This window comes from Ciconia boyciana, chromosome 12 (assembly GCF_034638445.1).
Source record: "Ciconia boyciana chromosome 12, ASM3463844v1, whole genome shotgun sequence".
Classification (NCBI taxonomy): domain Eukaryota; kingdom Metazoa; phylum Chordata; class Aves; order Ciconiiformes; family Ciconiidae; genus Ciconia; species Ciconia boyciana.
This window is the reverse complement of record NC_132945.1, coordinates 21845927-21863767: the sequence shown is the minus strand read 5'-3', so window position 1 is coordinate 21863767 and position 17841 is coordinate 21845927. Positions and strand designations below refer to the sequence as shown.

The window sequence follows — 17841 nt, the reverse complement described above, 5'->3', positions numbered from 1 at the left end:
GCGGCGGGGCGGAGCCCGCTCCCGGCCCGGCCGGCCTGAGGAGAAGGCAGGGCACGTCGCCATGGCAGCGCCCCGCTCCGCGCCCCCGCTGCGCGCCCGGAGCCCGCGGGGACCGCGCTCCCGCCCTGGAGAGCCCTCGCCCGGCCGCCGCCCGCCGCCTCCTGCGGCCACGGGCGCGGCAACGCGGGGCCGTTTGGTGTTGCCGGCGGGCAGCGGCGAGGCGGGAGGGCGCCGAGGCTGCCCTCAGCCCTGCCCTGGCGCCCCGAGCGGGACGGGCGCCGAGCTGGGGAGCGGCCAAGCCCTTCCCGAGCTGTCACCTCCTCAAGAGGATTTTTGTTCTGACTGTGAAGATAAAGGCACCCTTTTCGAGAAATTGGACTGTTGAAATATGGGGGTCCTCAAGCCCAAACCATGCAACTGTAAGCATTGCTCATACTGGTCAGCAGCTCCATTAATATGGCGGTACTTCATAAAGTCCCTCGTTCGGTAGGGTGCTTCTTCCAAACTGCCGGTTAGCGCAGCCACGCTGTCTCCATGCACAGCCGGACACCGAGGTCACTGTCAGACGAGAAGATGGGCCTGAGCTGGCACACGTCCCTCTCGGCAGATTTCGGGGACCCCGCAGAGCGGCTGCCCCGGCAGTTTCCTCGGCTCGGGCACAGACAGGCCTCAGCCCGCAGAGCCGTGAGGGGAGCACCGGCCGGAGGGGAAGGTGTAATCGAGACGGCACGTGGCATGGCACGTCTCCGCACAGACCTAGTTCTGTATTCCATGCCCTTCCCGCAGATAAGCTGTGAGCTACCTCAGAGAACTCCTTCGGCTAACGCCACTGTGATCACAGCTCAGCCATAGTTCCTTTGAGACCAGAATAACGAAGCAATAGTATGGTTCCTAATTAAACACCAATTTAGGAAGACAGAGATATGCCATGGATTACATTCACAATGGCCTGTATACTCTCATCTGATTGGCATGCAGAGCCGTGAGGAAGCTGTAACACTGTGTGGCATTTTTAATCACATAAAGATTTCTTCAAAGCTACCAGAGCTTGACTACTGATGCTCTTGCCTTGAGGGAGAGTTGTAAGCTCATTTGCAGGGAAGAAAGACAGACAGACAGACAGAAAGGAAGAGGACAATTGGCTTAAAGCTGATTTTTAACGAGGCAGGCTGTCTCTAGCCTGTGCTTTGATACAGAACTTTCCTTCTGACCAGGATTCACTTTAAACGACAGAGGCGACATTTCTCTGTCACTAATCTAATTCTTCATCATAATTGCATTGGGCAGAGCTCGGTCTGAACAGTGCCGCCCAGTGGCATCATGCAGAAAGATAAGCAGCAATTCTAGGCTTATGGCTTCCATACATCCTCTTCCTTCGGTATGCCCGTTTCAACATGGAAGCTTGACCAGGCAAAATGTGGTAATTGTGACTCTTTGTCAAGGACAGCCTGGACAGACAGGCTGGCCAACACTGCAGCAGCTTTCCAGTGATTTCAAATGTTTCTGCAATGTTGCTGCACACACTGCTGAGATAGCCTTCATACATACAGTGTACAAATGCAGATACAGTGCATGCTGGATAGCTCAGCCCTGCAGCACAGGCTCCCAGCCGCATGATACATGTCCAGTATTTCCGCCGCATCAAGCTCTTTGGACATGCGCTACACAGAATATCCTGCGTGTGGATAAAAACCCCAAATTGTGGTATCGCGGTGTTTGACATAGCTCTAACGCCTCTCTAACGGAGACGTACAAAATCACTCAACAAACGTGTATTGTTAAACCTCACGATGCCATTCCGAGACAAGCGTGTTATTACAGTCTTATCTTCGTTCAATACGGAGAGAAGAGCAGGCTCCGTGTGCCTGGACACTGCGTCAGCAACAGAACCTGTTACATACCGCCAATGAGTCCCCAAAATTGAAGATGGAACACACGCATTCGATCATTCAGCTCATACTCTCTTCACTACAGACTAGTGCTACTTTTTGGCCTAATACAGTTTCAAAGCTCTGAAGCAAGCACCAGCTGCGTAAGAAATAAATACATTCCCCTCATGAAATACGAAGAGGAATGTGTAGTGTTCTGATGCAATATTGAAAATGACGTTCTGTCATTCATCTCGCCCTGAAAAAACACATCAGCAGGCTGGTGGAGAGGAGGCGATTAATTTTGAAAAAGGGATTAACAGTGCTAAACGCTAGCGGCTTAGTTTACAGATAACTAAGGGGAGACTACACCCCATGCTGCAAACATTTAAGAAGGGTGAGAAACGATTAATGATGACAGAAGGAAAGAGTACTGGAAGTAATGGGATCAAATTAAATACAGGAAAGCTAAAGATAAATATCTGGCAAATAATTGTCATAATGGAAATGTGATCGGACAGCTGGTATCCCCTCATTTAGGATATTTAGAATTAAAACAGCTAAGACATGAGAAAATTTTCTGCACTGAAAAATCTGGCATTACGTATATATGTATGTATGTACTTACGATATCAAGTGGCTATGTGGGATTTGATGGAAAAATTTCTAATTAATAATTTTAATAGGCCATTTTCATGAACAGAGCAAAAAAACAGCTTTAGAATTTCAGTTTTCTGCACTAAGCTGTCTCTACACTTTTAAGGCTACTAAGGTACTTAATACAGTTGGTATTAATATTTTCCCTGCAAATTTTGCCTGTACCTGCTGTTCCTTCTTTAACAACTCTCAATGCTGCTGCGTTTATTTCCTTCCCCTACTATTTCACTCTTTTTTCCATTTCCAGTCTTCTCTTTCTCCTCTTGATACCAGTTCATTTTTTAGGTGACACCAGGTGACTGATACCTGTACCGGGCACTGCACAAACCCCAAAGAGACACAAAGAGAACGAGGCCGTACACCTGTAGCGGTCAGAAACATGACAACCCCTTCTCACAGTGACCTAACCAGGAGAACAAAGCTCATGCTGTAGACACAGAAAGCTAACAGACGAGTTTTATAAACTTACACTCTTTGAAGCAGCTTGCCCCCAAAAAATACCTGTTTCTCTGCAAATTTAGCTGTAGAAGCGGAGGATCTCCTTGCATAAGCCAGGCAGAAATCAATGCGTGCTCCAGAGTTGGCAGTCAGAGAAGATGACAGAAGCAGCTCGGTAGAAGAAATAGATGCTCTGGGAATGGAAATAACTCACCACAGAGGAGATTTGTGAACGGAATCCTAAAGGGACCTCATCTGGACTTTTTCCACACCGCCTCCCAAAGCGCCGTAAAATACTACGCTGCCAACACCAAAATACTAAACCGTTAAATGCTAAAATACTGTGGCAAACTCATATTGCGCTCGTCGGAGGGCTGCACTCGGGTAACTGGAGCACGGCCCCCAGTCCTTCCAAGAGCTGTGCAGAGAGCAGACCAGGGCTGGAGAGCAAGGTCAGTGTCCTGAACGACAGCACCTTATACCCTAACATGCTGTACAGCTGTGCCGGGATGTCTCGCTACCCCCACAGCAAAATGAAGATAAAAAATGAAGACACCCCGGCACACGGCGTGTTGGCGTGAAGACTAATGTGCTCATGTTCTCTCAACACTTTAAAGGCAGCATCTGGCCAATAAAAGGTATTGGAAGTGGGTCCTTAGCTAGCTTTTTCCTGTAAGAACCATACATCAGGGTGTAGTGCAGAAGCACAGAAATGCCAGTGTGGAGGTATTACATACCTCATAAAATCAAGGCATTTCGGAGGCAATAAACGGGAATTAATTTATTCTATTTATTTCAAAATAGATGAATGGGGGCAAACGCAGTCAGAATGGACAAAAACGATGACATTTGCAGAGGGATGTGAACTGTGAAATATAGGGCAGAATGAAAGGATGAACTGCAATAGAACAAGAGGTTTTATAAAAAGCGATAAAAATGGGCTCAAATGATTCCCAGGGGTATATTAATTCAGGCCCCGGAAGCATCAGTTTTTATCACAGAACCCTCAACGCCAAGCTTGATATCATTCCTTATAAACCCATTCTCATCCTGAATGTGTTTGATTATGACTGCGTTTCATCCCGATCAAGAACTAGTAACAAGCCACACGCTTATTTATAGTCTGGTAAGAAGCAGAGCTGGCAACTTAGACACTTCTGTGAAACGGGCTTCCCTGTGCGAAGAACGTACCCAAGTGGAGGGAGCGTTGCGACCAGGTCATAGGTAATTGCTGATAGGTGTGTGAATGCTTTCTGTTGAAGTACTGGAGGAACTATTAAGAAATCCCATTTATTGTACGGACAGAAGATGGTTCCAACTCACTCCACCCAAGGAAAAAAGCATTTCTAAAGATAGGGCTGGGGTACACTAAACCCTTCAAGGGGAGTTTACAGTGTTTATTTTTACATTGTTTAAAGTAGCTTGCCACAAAAAAAAAGTATCTGTTTCTCTGCAGATTTAGTGTGGAAGCGGAGGATCTGCTTGGAGACAGACAGAAATGCACACTCCTGAGCTGGCAGTCAGAGAAGATGACAGAAGCAGCTCAGCAGAAGAAATATAAGCCCTGGCGCATGGAGGTGAAATAACACCTTAATTAGAGTTTATTAACGGTTTTAAGTTCTTTCTCATTAAAGGTGTTTAATATGATTATAACATTGTAATGAACTTCACTTATAGCGACAAGTACTTGTTTCTTCCAGCTGTAAAAAAGCAGAGTACAATTTCATAAAGACTATTTCTACAACTAAGATTTATAATTATTAAACATTCCTATAAAATGGGAGGAATCAACACTGAATGCCAGATAATCAGTATGCCAAGGGGAGACTGGAACCTGTATTTCATACGGTAACATTGACGATTCCAGTTACGGCAGGCATCGGACTAAATGAAAGTGCCCCCAGAGCTGTGGAAATCAAATTAATTCAGCAGTCAGGCTAGAGGATAAAGAAAAGTGACAATACTCAGTTATAATTTAGAATCAACAGTATTGGAACACAAGGAGGGGAATGCTTCACCAAAGTATATGAAGAAAGAGGGAAAATTAATGGGAAGAAATGAATGCAAAGAAATTAAAGATGTGAACTATTAATCCTCAGACCTTACATTTAAGAACAGGGCAGCTACACATACACTTGAAGTACAGTGTGAATTATATTTCATAGTCAATTGAATACCTGGCATAAATGAGCTGTATTTTAAAATGTTTTATTATGTTACAAAAATGGCATTTTTATTTTCTTCTTAAAAAACATGTTTTTGTCCACCTTAACACTAAGCAAGACATCCTATATTTTGTTACCGCAAACAGGTTACATGTTCTATGAACATACTGTTAGCTGTTTTACAAATATTTTAAAATTTATCATGTCAGTTAGTTCTATCACAGATAACACAGGGCTACAAAACTATCTAAAATCCTAACTAGAACGCCTCTAAAATCCTAACCAGAATGCCAGCCAATGGAAAAGACTGTTTAACCTCTCACATTATAGCCACAAACCACCCTAATTACCAGTGACTAATGTGTTGGAGCATTTCCTTTTTTCTTGCTTCAAACACTTTAAAAGAGCTGGATTTTAACACTATGCTAAGCATAGATCTTTTGAAAAATTACACCCATTACAAGGTCTCAAGACCACCAAGGACAAAGTCCCCTGTATCCGAGCGAAGTCCCCTGTTTTCCCGCTGACCATTGTCAGGCAGGGCTGGCACAGCACTGGGATCCTAGAGGATGCTTCCTCAGATGGCCATGGCGGAGGCACATGGCATCAGAAACTCAGCTGAGAGCAGCCTTCATGCAGACAGTGTTTGCAGTGTTTTCCCCAGGGACCGCCGAGCCCCCTGTCAGCTGCAGGGCCCGCTCGGCGAGGGGCTGTAGCCGTCCTGCCGCGCTCACCGCGTGTCACGAAAGCTCTACTTCAATTTCAAGGTTTTTCCGGTTTTTGTTTTGTTTTTTCTTTTGGGCTTTTTTTTTTGGTGGGATTTTGGTGGTTTTTTTCTGTTCTTATTTTTTAAATAATCTGTCATGTATTTTGGTTATTTTATCTCAGTCTGTTCTGGCACTTTGCGTTTTTGTCCAGTGTTGTATTGGTTGTAGAATATATGCTGTTACATGTGCATTGAGTCTTTCTAAGATTGGCCTTGCATTATTTTTATTCTGAATATTAGCCATCTGGCACTGTGTGCCGCAGTATTTAGTGCCACAAATAATAATGAAAAATATGGTAATATCTCATGATACTTTAACATAAAAATATAAGGCAGAGGGTAAAAAGCTTTGGGCGTCTAATCTTAAAGCTGCCAAAGCATGTTGTTCCCTCTGCCCTTGTTTTCCATAAATGATTCTTTGATGGAGACAGCAGTGGTAATAGGAAAGTCATTGGTTAATGCACAGTAATGAAACTGCGTTTCTTGTAGTTAATGAACTACAGTCCTGAAGCAAAACGGGTAGGAAAATCTCCAAGATTTATGCTTTTCTGTTCAGGTAGATGTGGGCACACGCAAGACACACGAGAAAAAGGGATTTGCCTTCAGATACACTGGAGGGGGCTCTGCCTTTTCCACATCAGTCAAGCCCCGTAGAAATGCTTGAACTTTACACAAAATAGCCTTTTCCTTCGTCTCCCCACATGAAAATATGATGACGAGGCCGTTGCATGTTCAGCAAAACTGTTGTCCTCGCTGTAGTTAAGTTGCATAATTAGATGGGGCCTAAAAGAGGCGAGAGCTAAACTGTAGTGGTTCCGTAGGCTGATGAGAGGTGAACTGCAAGCAAACTCGTACACCTGACCAAGCTTCCAGTGCTTGAGGAGAATCGTTTCAGGATGCTTAGGTTCAAAGGAAGCGAGCATTTTCATGAACATTCATTTTAGAGAACGCTTTGCTGGCAAGGTGAGTTTACTTTTACGTCTTTCTCTAAGGTTGGACTTATTTCTGAAGATGGGCCAAGCAGCAATTGGGATGGCAAGCCCGATGTGGCCACGTTACATCGCTGCCCTGTCTGCGTTAAAACCAACCATTTTCATCAGCTCTGCTCTCTGTAACCTCCGTTCACTCCTGGAGCATCCTCTATACTTGAAGCAGGAGCATAAAGCATAAGGTGCCTCCAGGCACAAGGAGCTGAATGTATCCTAAGGAAATGAACTCATTTATTGGAACGCTACAAGTAACAACTCCATCAGCAACAAACAGGACTTAACTTCCTTCTGTTTCCGTGCAGCCCGCCCCAAACAGAGACAAGAGCACAACTTGAAAGATGGCAATGCTAAACACCATTTGAGTTTCCACCCGTTAACAAAGAGTCCTCGCCAGCTCTGTTGACTCTGCCATCTTCATCCAGGAGTTTTAGGTGCCAGCCAGCTTGGTCAAAGCAGCAACTAGGTTTGGGCCATGGGATATCCAGAAACATCTACTGCATCTCCGCAGTTCCGTTAGTCTAGCGCACGTGGCAGAGGCGTCCAACCTCAGCTGGGCCACTGCCCGTGAGTAGATCAAATCTATAATGAATCCACAGCGGGTCTGGTTTTCCCAGGCATGTGCTGCACCAAGGATCAACGCCTGGGCAGTAAATCAGGTGTGCACAGGCTGCGTGGGGCTCACCGCACACGTGCCGAAATTCTGTGCAGGAATGCAGGAGCCTTCAACGGAGAGAGTCGACACCATCTCCCATCTGTTTCATTACCAACACCATCTATGTCATACTCATCCGCCTGCCTGTGTCCCCTCAATGGGCTAAAGGAGGTAGGAGTGCAGAAGGGGCTCGGGGACCCTGACGGCGATACGGCATCGGGAGCTTCAGCTTGGGGGCTGTCAAGGGCCGAAGGGCTCCACAGCTCTGCTGCTGCAGTTGGTCGGGCTGTCTTGGAAGCTGTCGTTCGGCAGATCCGTCCCTCTTCCCTTCGTCTCAGCTTTCTACTTTGACATATCCTGACCCTTCTGCTGTCTCCAAGTTCAGTTCTGGCTCACTGCGAATACACCGCACCATTCTTGAGCTTTTTTTGTCGTTGATGGTTGGTTTTGTTTCTTTTTTTTCTCGCCCCCTCCCCCCCGCCCCCGCTAATACGGTAGCCTCCCCTAAAGTGGCCAAGGTTGTTAGTCCTGCCAAGGAAATGAGAGAACACAGAGCCTTCTGTCCGCAGAGCATTCGTCTTGGCCAAGGCACAAATGTAAGCTTTTATTTCCTCCTGTTCAGAAGCCACCAATAATGAGGTGTTTGGCCGTGGAAATGCGGTAAGAGAAATGCACGAGTTAAACAAAGATTTACAATTTGAAGTTGCAATGTTGGGAGGAAGGCGGGGGGGACATGGAGAAATAAGATATGGACTAATTTGGGGGATGAGAGCCTATTAGCAGCACAGTTTTAATGTTGTATTGGGCCATGGGAGCCTCAGAGGCTGTCCGTCTCCTGGAACTTTCTGACTTGAATAAGGAGGTTTTTTCACCTCGTGAAGGAGTTGCAAGGGAGGGTTGGGTTTTTTTGGGGTGCAGGGGGTTGAGCAGTGCAGCAAGGAGCATCTCAAGGAACGGAGAAGCCTGGACGACTAATCTGGGACCCTCCTCACCTTCCTTCCTTCTAGGGCTCTGTCAGGCACATTGGAAATTTCTCTTGCCCAGGGAGGTGACCAACAGCCTTGAGTTTCTACTGGGTGTTTCTGAAACATCACCCGTCAGGGCAAAGAGAAGGTATGGACTAAATAGCAGCACTGCTTCTCCAGCTCCTCTTAGGCAGCACACTGGAAGGGGGATGCAAAAAGACAGGGCTGTTGAGGGAGTCTTTCTGCAAGCAGTGGGGTTCACACGGAACAACTGTTTTGGGTAGGGCTTCCATGGTTTTTTGACAAAGCTCTAAGGCTTGCCAGGCATGACAGACAGGAAAGGAGAAATTCAGTATGTGGCAGTTGATGATTCCAGCTTTGTTTCTGCTTCAGGAGTTGCTTCCGCCTCAGTACAAATGAATCGCTGTTTGCAGGCTCAGCATTATTTCCCACAGCACAGTCAGTTTTGAACCACACATCAGGACCTAGGAAGGAAGGGAGGAGAAGATAGGGTGAGTCCCTATATTTCATTTCTCCCACTTTTTTTTGGTGAAAGATTGGAATTATGCCCATCATGAATGAAACTTTTACTTAAGAAGTCATTGTTCTGCTTGTGTTTTGTTTTGTTTTGTTTTTTAGTGGCCTATCTTATAATATTCCATATTCTCTTTGTGCTCTTTGTGTGGACATACTGGAAGTCTATTTTTACTCTCCCGGTGCAGCCAGGCAAAAAGGTAAGAGTCCAAGCACTTTTCATTCATTGCAGAACAAAAGCAGGGACGCTAAAGAGAACTCAAAAATCCTTCAGTCTAGTTGGTCTGCACAACTGATTGGATTTCCTAAAGAGATGGAAAGTGACCTAGCGTTCTCCATAAAAACTGCGTAATTTACTGCTCTGAGAATCCTTTACCTCCCCAAAGAGCTTGATTTAAAGCAGAGATGGTGTTAACTTCTAAAGCTGCCTTTTGAGGTGTTCCAGGAGCGGACAGGATTTTTCATGTGGAGGATAATAGGACTGATGATTCTTAACTAACATATTTATAGTGCGGTTGCTCTCTAAGCATTTAACAAGTTGCAAGCCAAATCCTGAGGACCTTCCCTAACCTAGCCTTACTGGAGTCTCCTGAGTAAGGACCTTCAGTTTTGGTTTTCACTCTTCATGGAAGATGTTACAGTGCAGGTGGAAACGGCTGCATTTGCAATGGTAGCGGGGTTTCTTGATCTCTCGAGCCAGATGGTTGTGGTGCGTATGTGAACATTCCGTGTCCCACCGAAGTCCAGCCCTGCCTGCTCTGCCGGGAGCCCTTTGCCGGCTGGAGCAGGCCTGTCTGCAGGGGTGAAGTTTGCTTCCTTTGTCAGGCTCTTTCTTGTGATAGTGAGGGAGAGAAGAATCATTTTCCCTTTAGACATGCTGAGATTCTGATGTCGCACGCCTGTGAAAGTGCGGACTGGGGCTGGGTGCGCAGCCTGTGGCTTTTAATTTGGTGCTGGGAATACGTGGAGCTCCAGGAGCTCCAGCCCTTGTAGTTCCCTGGTCAGCAGCGTCACGAAAGAGAAATGTAACAATATACGATGGTAAAGAGAAACTGGAGTTCACTGTGACAAAAGGAGAACGTTTCATGAATAATACTTAGTTAAGGGTTTGGTATTGTTTTTTTAACGTAGGTGGCTTGTTTTAGGACAAGGGTATGATTTAGTGGTTTGAGCACAGGACAGTCAGAGGCAGGCATTTGTTTCAGTTCTTTTTCAACCAAATATTTACTTTTCCATGCTGCTCGGATTGGTGGATTTTTATTGCATTTTGGTTTACCTCTTTATGAAGTACTCATAGAACACTATGTTTGGAGCAACGGAATGAGGATGATGTTTGTGTGGCACTCCAAATGTACATGACTGTAACCGGATCCTAATTACAAGAATGTGGATTTATAAATAACAACTAATCCCAGTTTTAGAAATATAAAACTGTGGCTGGGGACAGGTTCTTGCTCACAAGGGAAGTGCTTAAAGTGTCCTTATCGCAGTTAGTAATGTTATTCATGAAAAATGGTAATCTAAGGCAGCAGCAGTAGCAATTCCAGTATGTTGTGTTGTGATCCTTAATTTCACTTTTGCATTTCTTATTGATGTATCGCATAGTATTCTGCCTATCCAGCACTTACTATCTCTCTTTGTTTTTTTAACAAACACATTTTCACATTAGATTAATCTCATCAGAAGGAGTGGGAGGTAAAAACTTTTCCAAACTTGCCTGTATTTGCAATACTATCTCTGCTACCCGTGGGTAACTGCTGCTCTCGTCACTTCTGCTTCTAGTACCATATGTCCTATGCTGACAAAGAACGCTACGAAAATGAAGAAAGGCCGGAAGTGCAGAGGCAAATTCTCGCCGAAATTGCAAGGAAGTTGCCGGTGTACACCAGAACGGGGAATGGAGGTCAGCTAAGCAGAGAGCTTTGTGTCCCTAAATCTAATCAAGCACGCTGAAGCGGCATAATCCAGCTGATACTGCTGACCCGCAGGGCGTTCCTAGTGCCCCTGCGTGTGCTGAGTAACTCTTGCGCGAATAGTCTTACTGCCTTTTGTCTCAGGTTTTATGTTTGGGAAAACAAAAAGCCTTGGACGCTTGGGTTCATCTTCGGGGGGTACCAGGTGCTGCCTTTGAGAAGCAATACGTTACCCTTTGTATTTACAGTTCAAAAGCCTACTTCTGTTGTCTGTGTCTCGTACTAGTAATAGAATGACAAAATCTGTAGTCGTTTTTACTTGAAGTGGAGTCTAGCTTGGACATGCAGGACATAATTCTGTGAAGAGATTTTTGGACCTTGTTCTGTGATTAAATGCATACTGCACTCCTTTCAAAGCTAGAGAGAAATCTGTGCTCATATTGGAGGCTCTGACCTGTTCATTTCTGTCAGCCAAGCCAAAGAATTCTGAAGGAAAGAGCTGCTATACAGGCAATTATCAAAATGGAATGTTTGTAAAGTCTGAGTAAGCGTGGAAGCCAGAGGGAAGCGTACAATTCTGTTTTATCGCTTTTAAGCTGTTGTATGCTTTGCAGTGAGGATTGTTCCCGCATCTGCAAGTCTCCGGAAGAATTATGAGCATTGCTTATCTGATGATGACCTGGCAGCAAAAATCAGCTGCAAATGCTCTCCTCTTTTGAAGTGACGGAGGAAAGAATATGAATAGTTAGGAACTGAGCGGAATATTAACTAACATGTGAAAAAGAACACTTTTCTATTACTTGGTCTTAATGTGCCTGTAATTTCAGGTGTTCGATTCTGTGATCGATGCCAGCTGATAAAACCTGACCGTTGTCACCATTGTTCCGTTTGTGCTACGTAAGTTACTGGATTGTTTTTCCCTGCAGTGAATATAGTCACCACTAAGTTATGCGAACGGGCCGGTCCTTCACGTCTCTTGCACACATGAAGGTACCCACGTACCTCTGGCCCAGCTGCAGCCGACAGCGTGTGTTCCTGTGTGACAGCGCTGGCATTTGCATTTCTGCTCTCTGTGGCCCTGAAGTGTTTGCAGTTCCCACACCTACAAGTGTGTCAGCAGTGTTAAGGTGCTAGAAAACATGGCATCTAGTGACAATTAACTGACTAACCTAGGCAGGTTAAAATAAAGTATGATTTTGACTTTTCTTTTTTTTTTTTTTAATTTTTTTTTTAAATATTCCAGGCCTTTACCTGTGGTGTTTTGCAAAAGTTTTAAGCCCTCTAGGGCAGAAATCATTTTCATTTCCTTTTATCTTGCAGACTACCGAGGACATTGGTTGATCTTGAAAAAGTAATAAATGTTCCATCTTAAAATGATACCTACCTACCTTAAAAAATTCCAAGAGACAGTATTATCTTGAGTCTGTGTCGTGTAGAAAGCTCACAAGAACCAGAGGCTGTTGCTATTGATCTGCAGTTGGCAATTAAGTACCAAATAAAAATCTTCATTTTTTCTTTTTTGTCCCTTTGCAGATGTGTGCTAAAAATGGATCATCACTGTCCATGGTATGTTCTAGATATTGGTTTGTAGTGTTTTGAAAAGAGAGGCTGTTTAAATCTATTTCTTCCACAGAATAGTGCCTGTATGCCTCTTTCATTTTAGACCGTGCATCTCTCCATGTTGGGAAATGTATAAAATAATTACACTTTGAAATTGCCTGGGATGTTTGATATTTTGAAAGACAGAGCATTCATGTTCCATAAGCTACGTGTAAAAAGCTGTTGTATCGATATCACTTAAAACCCAACTGCTAATTCACCCTTTGGCTATTATTCAAGTTTTAAAGGGGCTTCAACTTTGCCTTTAATTTGGGCTGTATGATCATTTCGGCATGCAGTTGGTGGTTGCTTTCAGTAATCATATTTGCACGGAGATTGTTTCTGAAATGATGCCTGCCACCTGTGCATGGCCAGAGACAGTTTGTGTAGAATGGTGCACGGATGAATTAAGCTTTACGCTTCTTGAGAACTGCTGCCACTAAATTGCTTAAACTCCCTCTGCTTTTTTAAAAGGAAGATTTCAGAAATCAGAAGCAACACAAACAGTTCCCCAGCTGAACCTCCCTGGTAATCCTAAATTGTAGAGGATTTTTCCAACCCGAGTTTTGAGACAAACACCTATGACTTTTTCTGCGTTCCCTCGTTCCTTTTTAGAGTTGTCCTGTGCGTGGAGAATGATAGTCAAATTTGGGTTTATTTGTTTTGTGTGTAAACAAACAAGCAGCAGTGAATCTGGCTCCTGAGTTTTGCAAATGAAGGAAGGAACACAGAAATCCCCGATCTGATTACCTTTGCAGACAAGAAACAGACACTGAGTAGTTGGAGCCTGCCTCCGTGACAAATTTACCAGTGGTACCAACTTTAAACCAGATCCCCAAAATATGAACTGTCCTTTTGCTTGGCATAGCAAGAAGTCTTCAAGTGACAAGCCAGAAGACTTTAGCCACGTTTCATTTTGACCACTAAGGGGAGCTCTTTATTGACGAAATTGTGTGGCACCATCAAGAGGCTTAATAAAAGCAAAGAAAATGGTAGGATTCATTGTGTTACCACCGTGTGCTGTACATATCCTGATTTCAACTTTGCTTTTGTCCTCTAGGGTGAATAACTGCATTGGATTTTCTAACTACAAATTCTTTCTACTGTTCTTAGCCTATGCTTTGCTGTATTGCTTGTATATTGCTGCAACAGTCTTCAAGTATTTCATTAAGTATTGGACAGTAAGTTGTGAAATCTGGTGACTTTTTCATATCCTATGAGTCTGGTGGGGTTTAGTCACTCTTGTTCCTTTTTTGCTTTCAGTCAATGGAGGGTCTGCATTTCTTCCCTAAGGTGTTCTCCTGTGCCCTTTTCTGCGTATAACTCCCATTAGGTGTCTGAAATGCACAAAGCGAGACGCCAGTAGACTTCAGGAACTTCAAATTGTGGCCTTAGCTTCTGGCAGCGAAGTTACAGCCTTTTCCTGTTCTTGTGTTTGCATGTATGTATCTCAGAGTCTTTGGCAACTTCCCACAAGTTTCTCAGTTTGGAAAACTCCCGTGTCCTTCAAACGAAGACACCCTTCACTGAAGGACAGCCCAGGACTGCTGTTTACAGAAATGTTCTGGTGCCTTTTCAATAGACATGAGGGTATATCATGACTCACACCCCTGAAATCAGAGGTGTTACGTAGGGATAAGCACCGCTTGAGTTAGGCTAGGCTCTTGGACATGACTGTGGTTCATCTTCCCAACTCCCAACACAGCTGCTGTTGTCTGGCCATATCTCCGTGCTTAAAAACCCCCCAAACTTCCCCTGACGATGGAAATAATTGTCTCCTAAGTAGACGTTCTTAGCTGTCAACCTCTGAAGCTTTTCAAGTGGTTGCAAGAATACCTCCTACGTATTTCAGTCATATTACAGGAAACCATTAATTGTGGGTGGGTGGGTGGTTTTCTCCTATGTTGCTTCCTGAACTGCCCGGGCATTTTTTTTTTTATTTTTTAACTTTCTCTGTATTGGTATCTTAAGGATGAGGTCCCTCGCACTTAGGGAGAGCGAGAGAGCGAGCAAGGGAAGGCGTAGAGGGCAGATCCTGGGGTTGCTACCCCACTGTTTACTGTAACTGATGGTTTCCAAAATCTTAATTTCTTAAAGAGCGTCTGCTCCCTTCTCTCCTCGGGTATCAAAGTAGAACACCCTGGCACTGATCTGTACTGACAAGAAAAAAAAAGGTCAAAAAACCTTGTTTGTATTCTAATCCCCACATGACTCCTTTCTCAATTTAAAAGTTGACTGAAATAAAGTATGCTTCTTATTCAGTTATCGATTAGCATTCCTATGCAAGCAATGCCAACTGACAGTTCCAGTAAGAGACTGGCCTTTTGTCTCCAGTTTTTTCTGTCCCCTCTGCTGCTAACTCTGTACGACTGTGTTTAAGTGACTTAACTTTGCTGTGCATTAATTTATTAAATTTCTGATGCTTTAATGGCCAATCAGTTACATAAAATGCCTCCTGAGGTGCTGCTGGGACAGGAGCAGGAATTGCTTCTTATGCTAAGAAAGGCACAGAGACTTGAGCTCTGCGGCTGCATATAAGGGATGTGCAAAGGCTGAGAAGTCAGATTTTACTGTGGGGTCCCCACAGGGATTAGCGAGGTCCCCTTCTCTTGGTGGCGGTCCTGTTCTTCGCAACATGGCGGCAAGGGCCGGCGCGGGGGCGCGCCCCGGCGCATGGAGGCGATGCTCTGCCAGAGCCAGCGGCTCGGCCCGCGGCCGCAGGACGAGCAGCCGGCGACGGCGACAGCGGGCGGCGGCTCCCGGCTGATCCGCTTCGCGGAGCCCGGCGAGGACAGCGGCTGCCCCAGCCCGGACAGCAGCAGCAGCAGCAGCAACGGCGCCGCGGCGGCGGCACCGCCGATCCCGGCGGGGGAGGGCGGCGCGGCGCCGATGGGGCCGCAGCTGAAGCTGCTGCCCATGAACGACCAGCTCCGGGAGCTGCAGACCATCATCAGGGACAAGTGAGCCCGCGGCGGGGCGCGGGGGCGGCGGGGCGGGCAGCGCCCGGGGAGGCCGCGCGGCGCCGGCCTGAGGGGGAGCCGGGGCGGGCGGGCGGCTGAGGGGGGATCGGCGCCCGCCGGGTCCCCCTTCCCTCGGGGAGCCGCAGAGGTATCACTTAAGGAAGTGTGAATATGGAATTGTAAATTTCTCCCGAATACAAGTGCCCAGTTGTCAGATTTATGCAAATCATTCTTCTTTTTCCCCAGAAGTCAGACTTCAGACACAATTTGTCCTCTCTTGTTCTTTGAAATATATTTGGGAAATTTACGTAATTTTTATTTTTGTCTGATATAGGAAGAAGGAGGGGACGCTTTATCTGTACAGCAGCTATTCTAGAGACAAAACTGAAAAAGGGCGGCTTCTCCTGTGCTCTGGTTTGCCTGTATTGGCGATCCAAGCTGAGAGAACTTTCTGATGAAGTCTCAAGTAGCGAAACACCTAGCCTAGCAAAACAGAGACCCCCAAAGGAAAGGTGAGCCTGAGGGAGAAGCATTTTGCAGAATGTTTTGGCGTTATTTTCGACCATTTTGTGCTTTATTACTTAAGTAAAGAGTATCTGTTGGGAAGCTGCGAACTACAGAAGAGATAATGCGTGGAGCAAGGATATGGGGCGAGACCTGCTTGGGAGGACTGGACACTCATCTGCAAACGGGCATTGTAACTGCAAAGTCTCTGATGCCGGCAGAGGTGTCTGACACCGAGTGCCAAATCTCAGCTTAGTGCCATAAAGCTCAGAGGGTGGCAGGTTCTGTGCTGGTGCGGCCTCACCGCAGCACGGCAATCTTCCAGCAGGTGCACGCCGACAAAATTTCTAATGCCCTGAGCATTTCTCTTTTCCACTTTTACCTCTAACTTAGTATCTCTGAACGTGTTAAGACTGGGACTAAAGATAATGTATTATAACACCTGGCACACTTGGAGTTGCATCCCTGGTAGGGGCCTTGAGTTGCTACCAGAATACAAATGAACTACAATGCCTGTACTAATTAAAGACCAATCCCATTTTCACTGAATTCAGTGAGAGGTTTGTTATTGGTATCTGCAAGACATGAGTTGAGTTGCATGTGGAATAAAATACACAACTGTGTTCACCTGTAAGGTTTTCCCTTCAAGAATGTACTCAGCTGAGTTTTTGATGCTTATCCCATTGCTGCCTCCTCTAGGCCAGAATCGCGTGTGCCTCCGCCATGGCCATCTGAGGAAGCGTCCTCTAGGATTCCAGTGCTGTGCCAGCCCTGCCTGACAACTGTCAGAGGGAAAACAGAGGACTTCACTCGGACACAGGGGACAGTGCTAGAGGTACTGTGAAGGATCAGGCCATACGTTACTAGAAATGAGAGATTATTTAATTGGGAAGCCTGACTTAATCAGCGTAATGTGTCTAGAAGTCAAACCAGAAACAAGCTCTATCCATATTGCAGGAATATCAGCAGTTGTACACTAGGCATAGTATTATTTATAAAATGACTGGTTTATGGCATCAATAAGCTGATTTATTAATTTCCATCTTCTTGACATTCATACAGCCAGGTCAGTTGAATTTTTTGTTTTTTAATTATTGTTTTGTCTTTAGGTTTGTTAACTGTCAAGAGTCACATTTCAAACTCATGTGAATTGTGCTGTATCCTAGTTACTGTTCTCTGAATGCTTATTTTTAACCAAGTACTGAAACTTCTACAATTCAAACTGTTAATTAGCTGACACTGCATGGCCAGTAATAAACGTCAATATATCAGACTTTAACTGTCTGCTTCGTGTTTAAAGTTAATACTTCTAGTCCCCTGAGGACAAGGAAATACGTTAAAGAGAAGGGAAGCAAGATAGCACAGAAATGGGGACAGTTAAGAAAAGATGGGAAGACAAATCCCTTTATCCTACAGGGAAATACAACAACAAAAAGGCTTCTAAACGTTTTCTTCAGTATTGCCCTTCATTTCTGAAAGTCATTTTCTTAGTACAGTACAGAAAGACTGAGTGCACAGTGTAGACAAATTCTACTCATTATTAGTGCAATAATTCCTTACATACAAGGACTAAAACAGTCTCGTTGTAAATAGTCACACCCTGTGCGGTTTCACTAGTTCCCAATTGTTAACAAACTCGCTGTGATCCCTCAGCGTGCAGGCGCCATCTCCACTGCCTCGCTGAATGCTCATGAGCTTCCACCTAATTTAACCACAGAAAGACATCTCTTCCACATCAACACCTATTACCAGCTCCAAAATTGGTTTGTGAAGCTTAGTAGAGATACGCCCACGTTTTTTTTAGCTGCTTGTGAAAGTCCAAAGTCACACC

The 17841-nt window shown here is 45.2% G+C and overlaps 1 protein-coding gene and 1 long non-coding RNA gene across 2 annotated transcripts; both read left to right on the top strand.

The window, feature by feature from the left end:
• Positions 1–573: 573 nt before the first annotated feature.
• On the top strand, positions 574–14438 carry LOC140658694 (palmitoyltransferase ZDHHC15-like). Its single transcript, XM_072877381.1, has 7 exons — positions 574–793; positions 9140–9234; positions 10817–10937; positions 11775–11844; positions 12481–12513; positions 13607–13727; positions 13810–14438. The coding sequence occupies exons 1-7, from the start codon at positions 574–576 to the stop codon at positions 13867–13869; spliced, it is 720 nt and encodes a 239-aa protein (XP_072733482.1). The 3' UTR covers positions 13870–14438.
• Positions 14439–15846: 1408 nt separating this feature from the next.
• LOC140658725 (uncharacterized) lies at positions 15847–17281 on the top strand. The gene is made up of 2 exons (XR_012044834.1): positions 15847–16018; positions 16710–17281. It is a non-coding gene; the product is annotated as an uncharacterized lncRNA (long non-coding RNA).
• Positions 17282–17841: the final 560 nt, after the last annotated feature.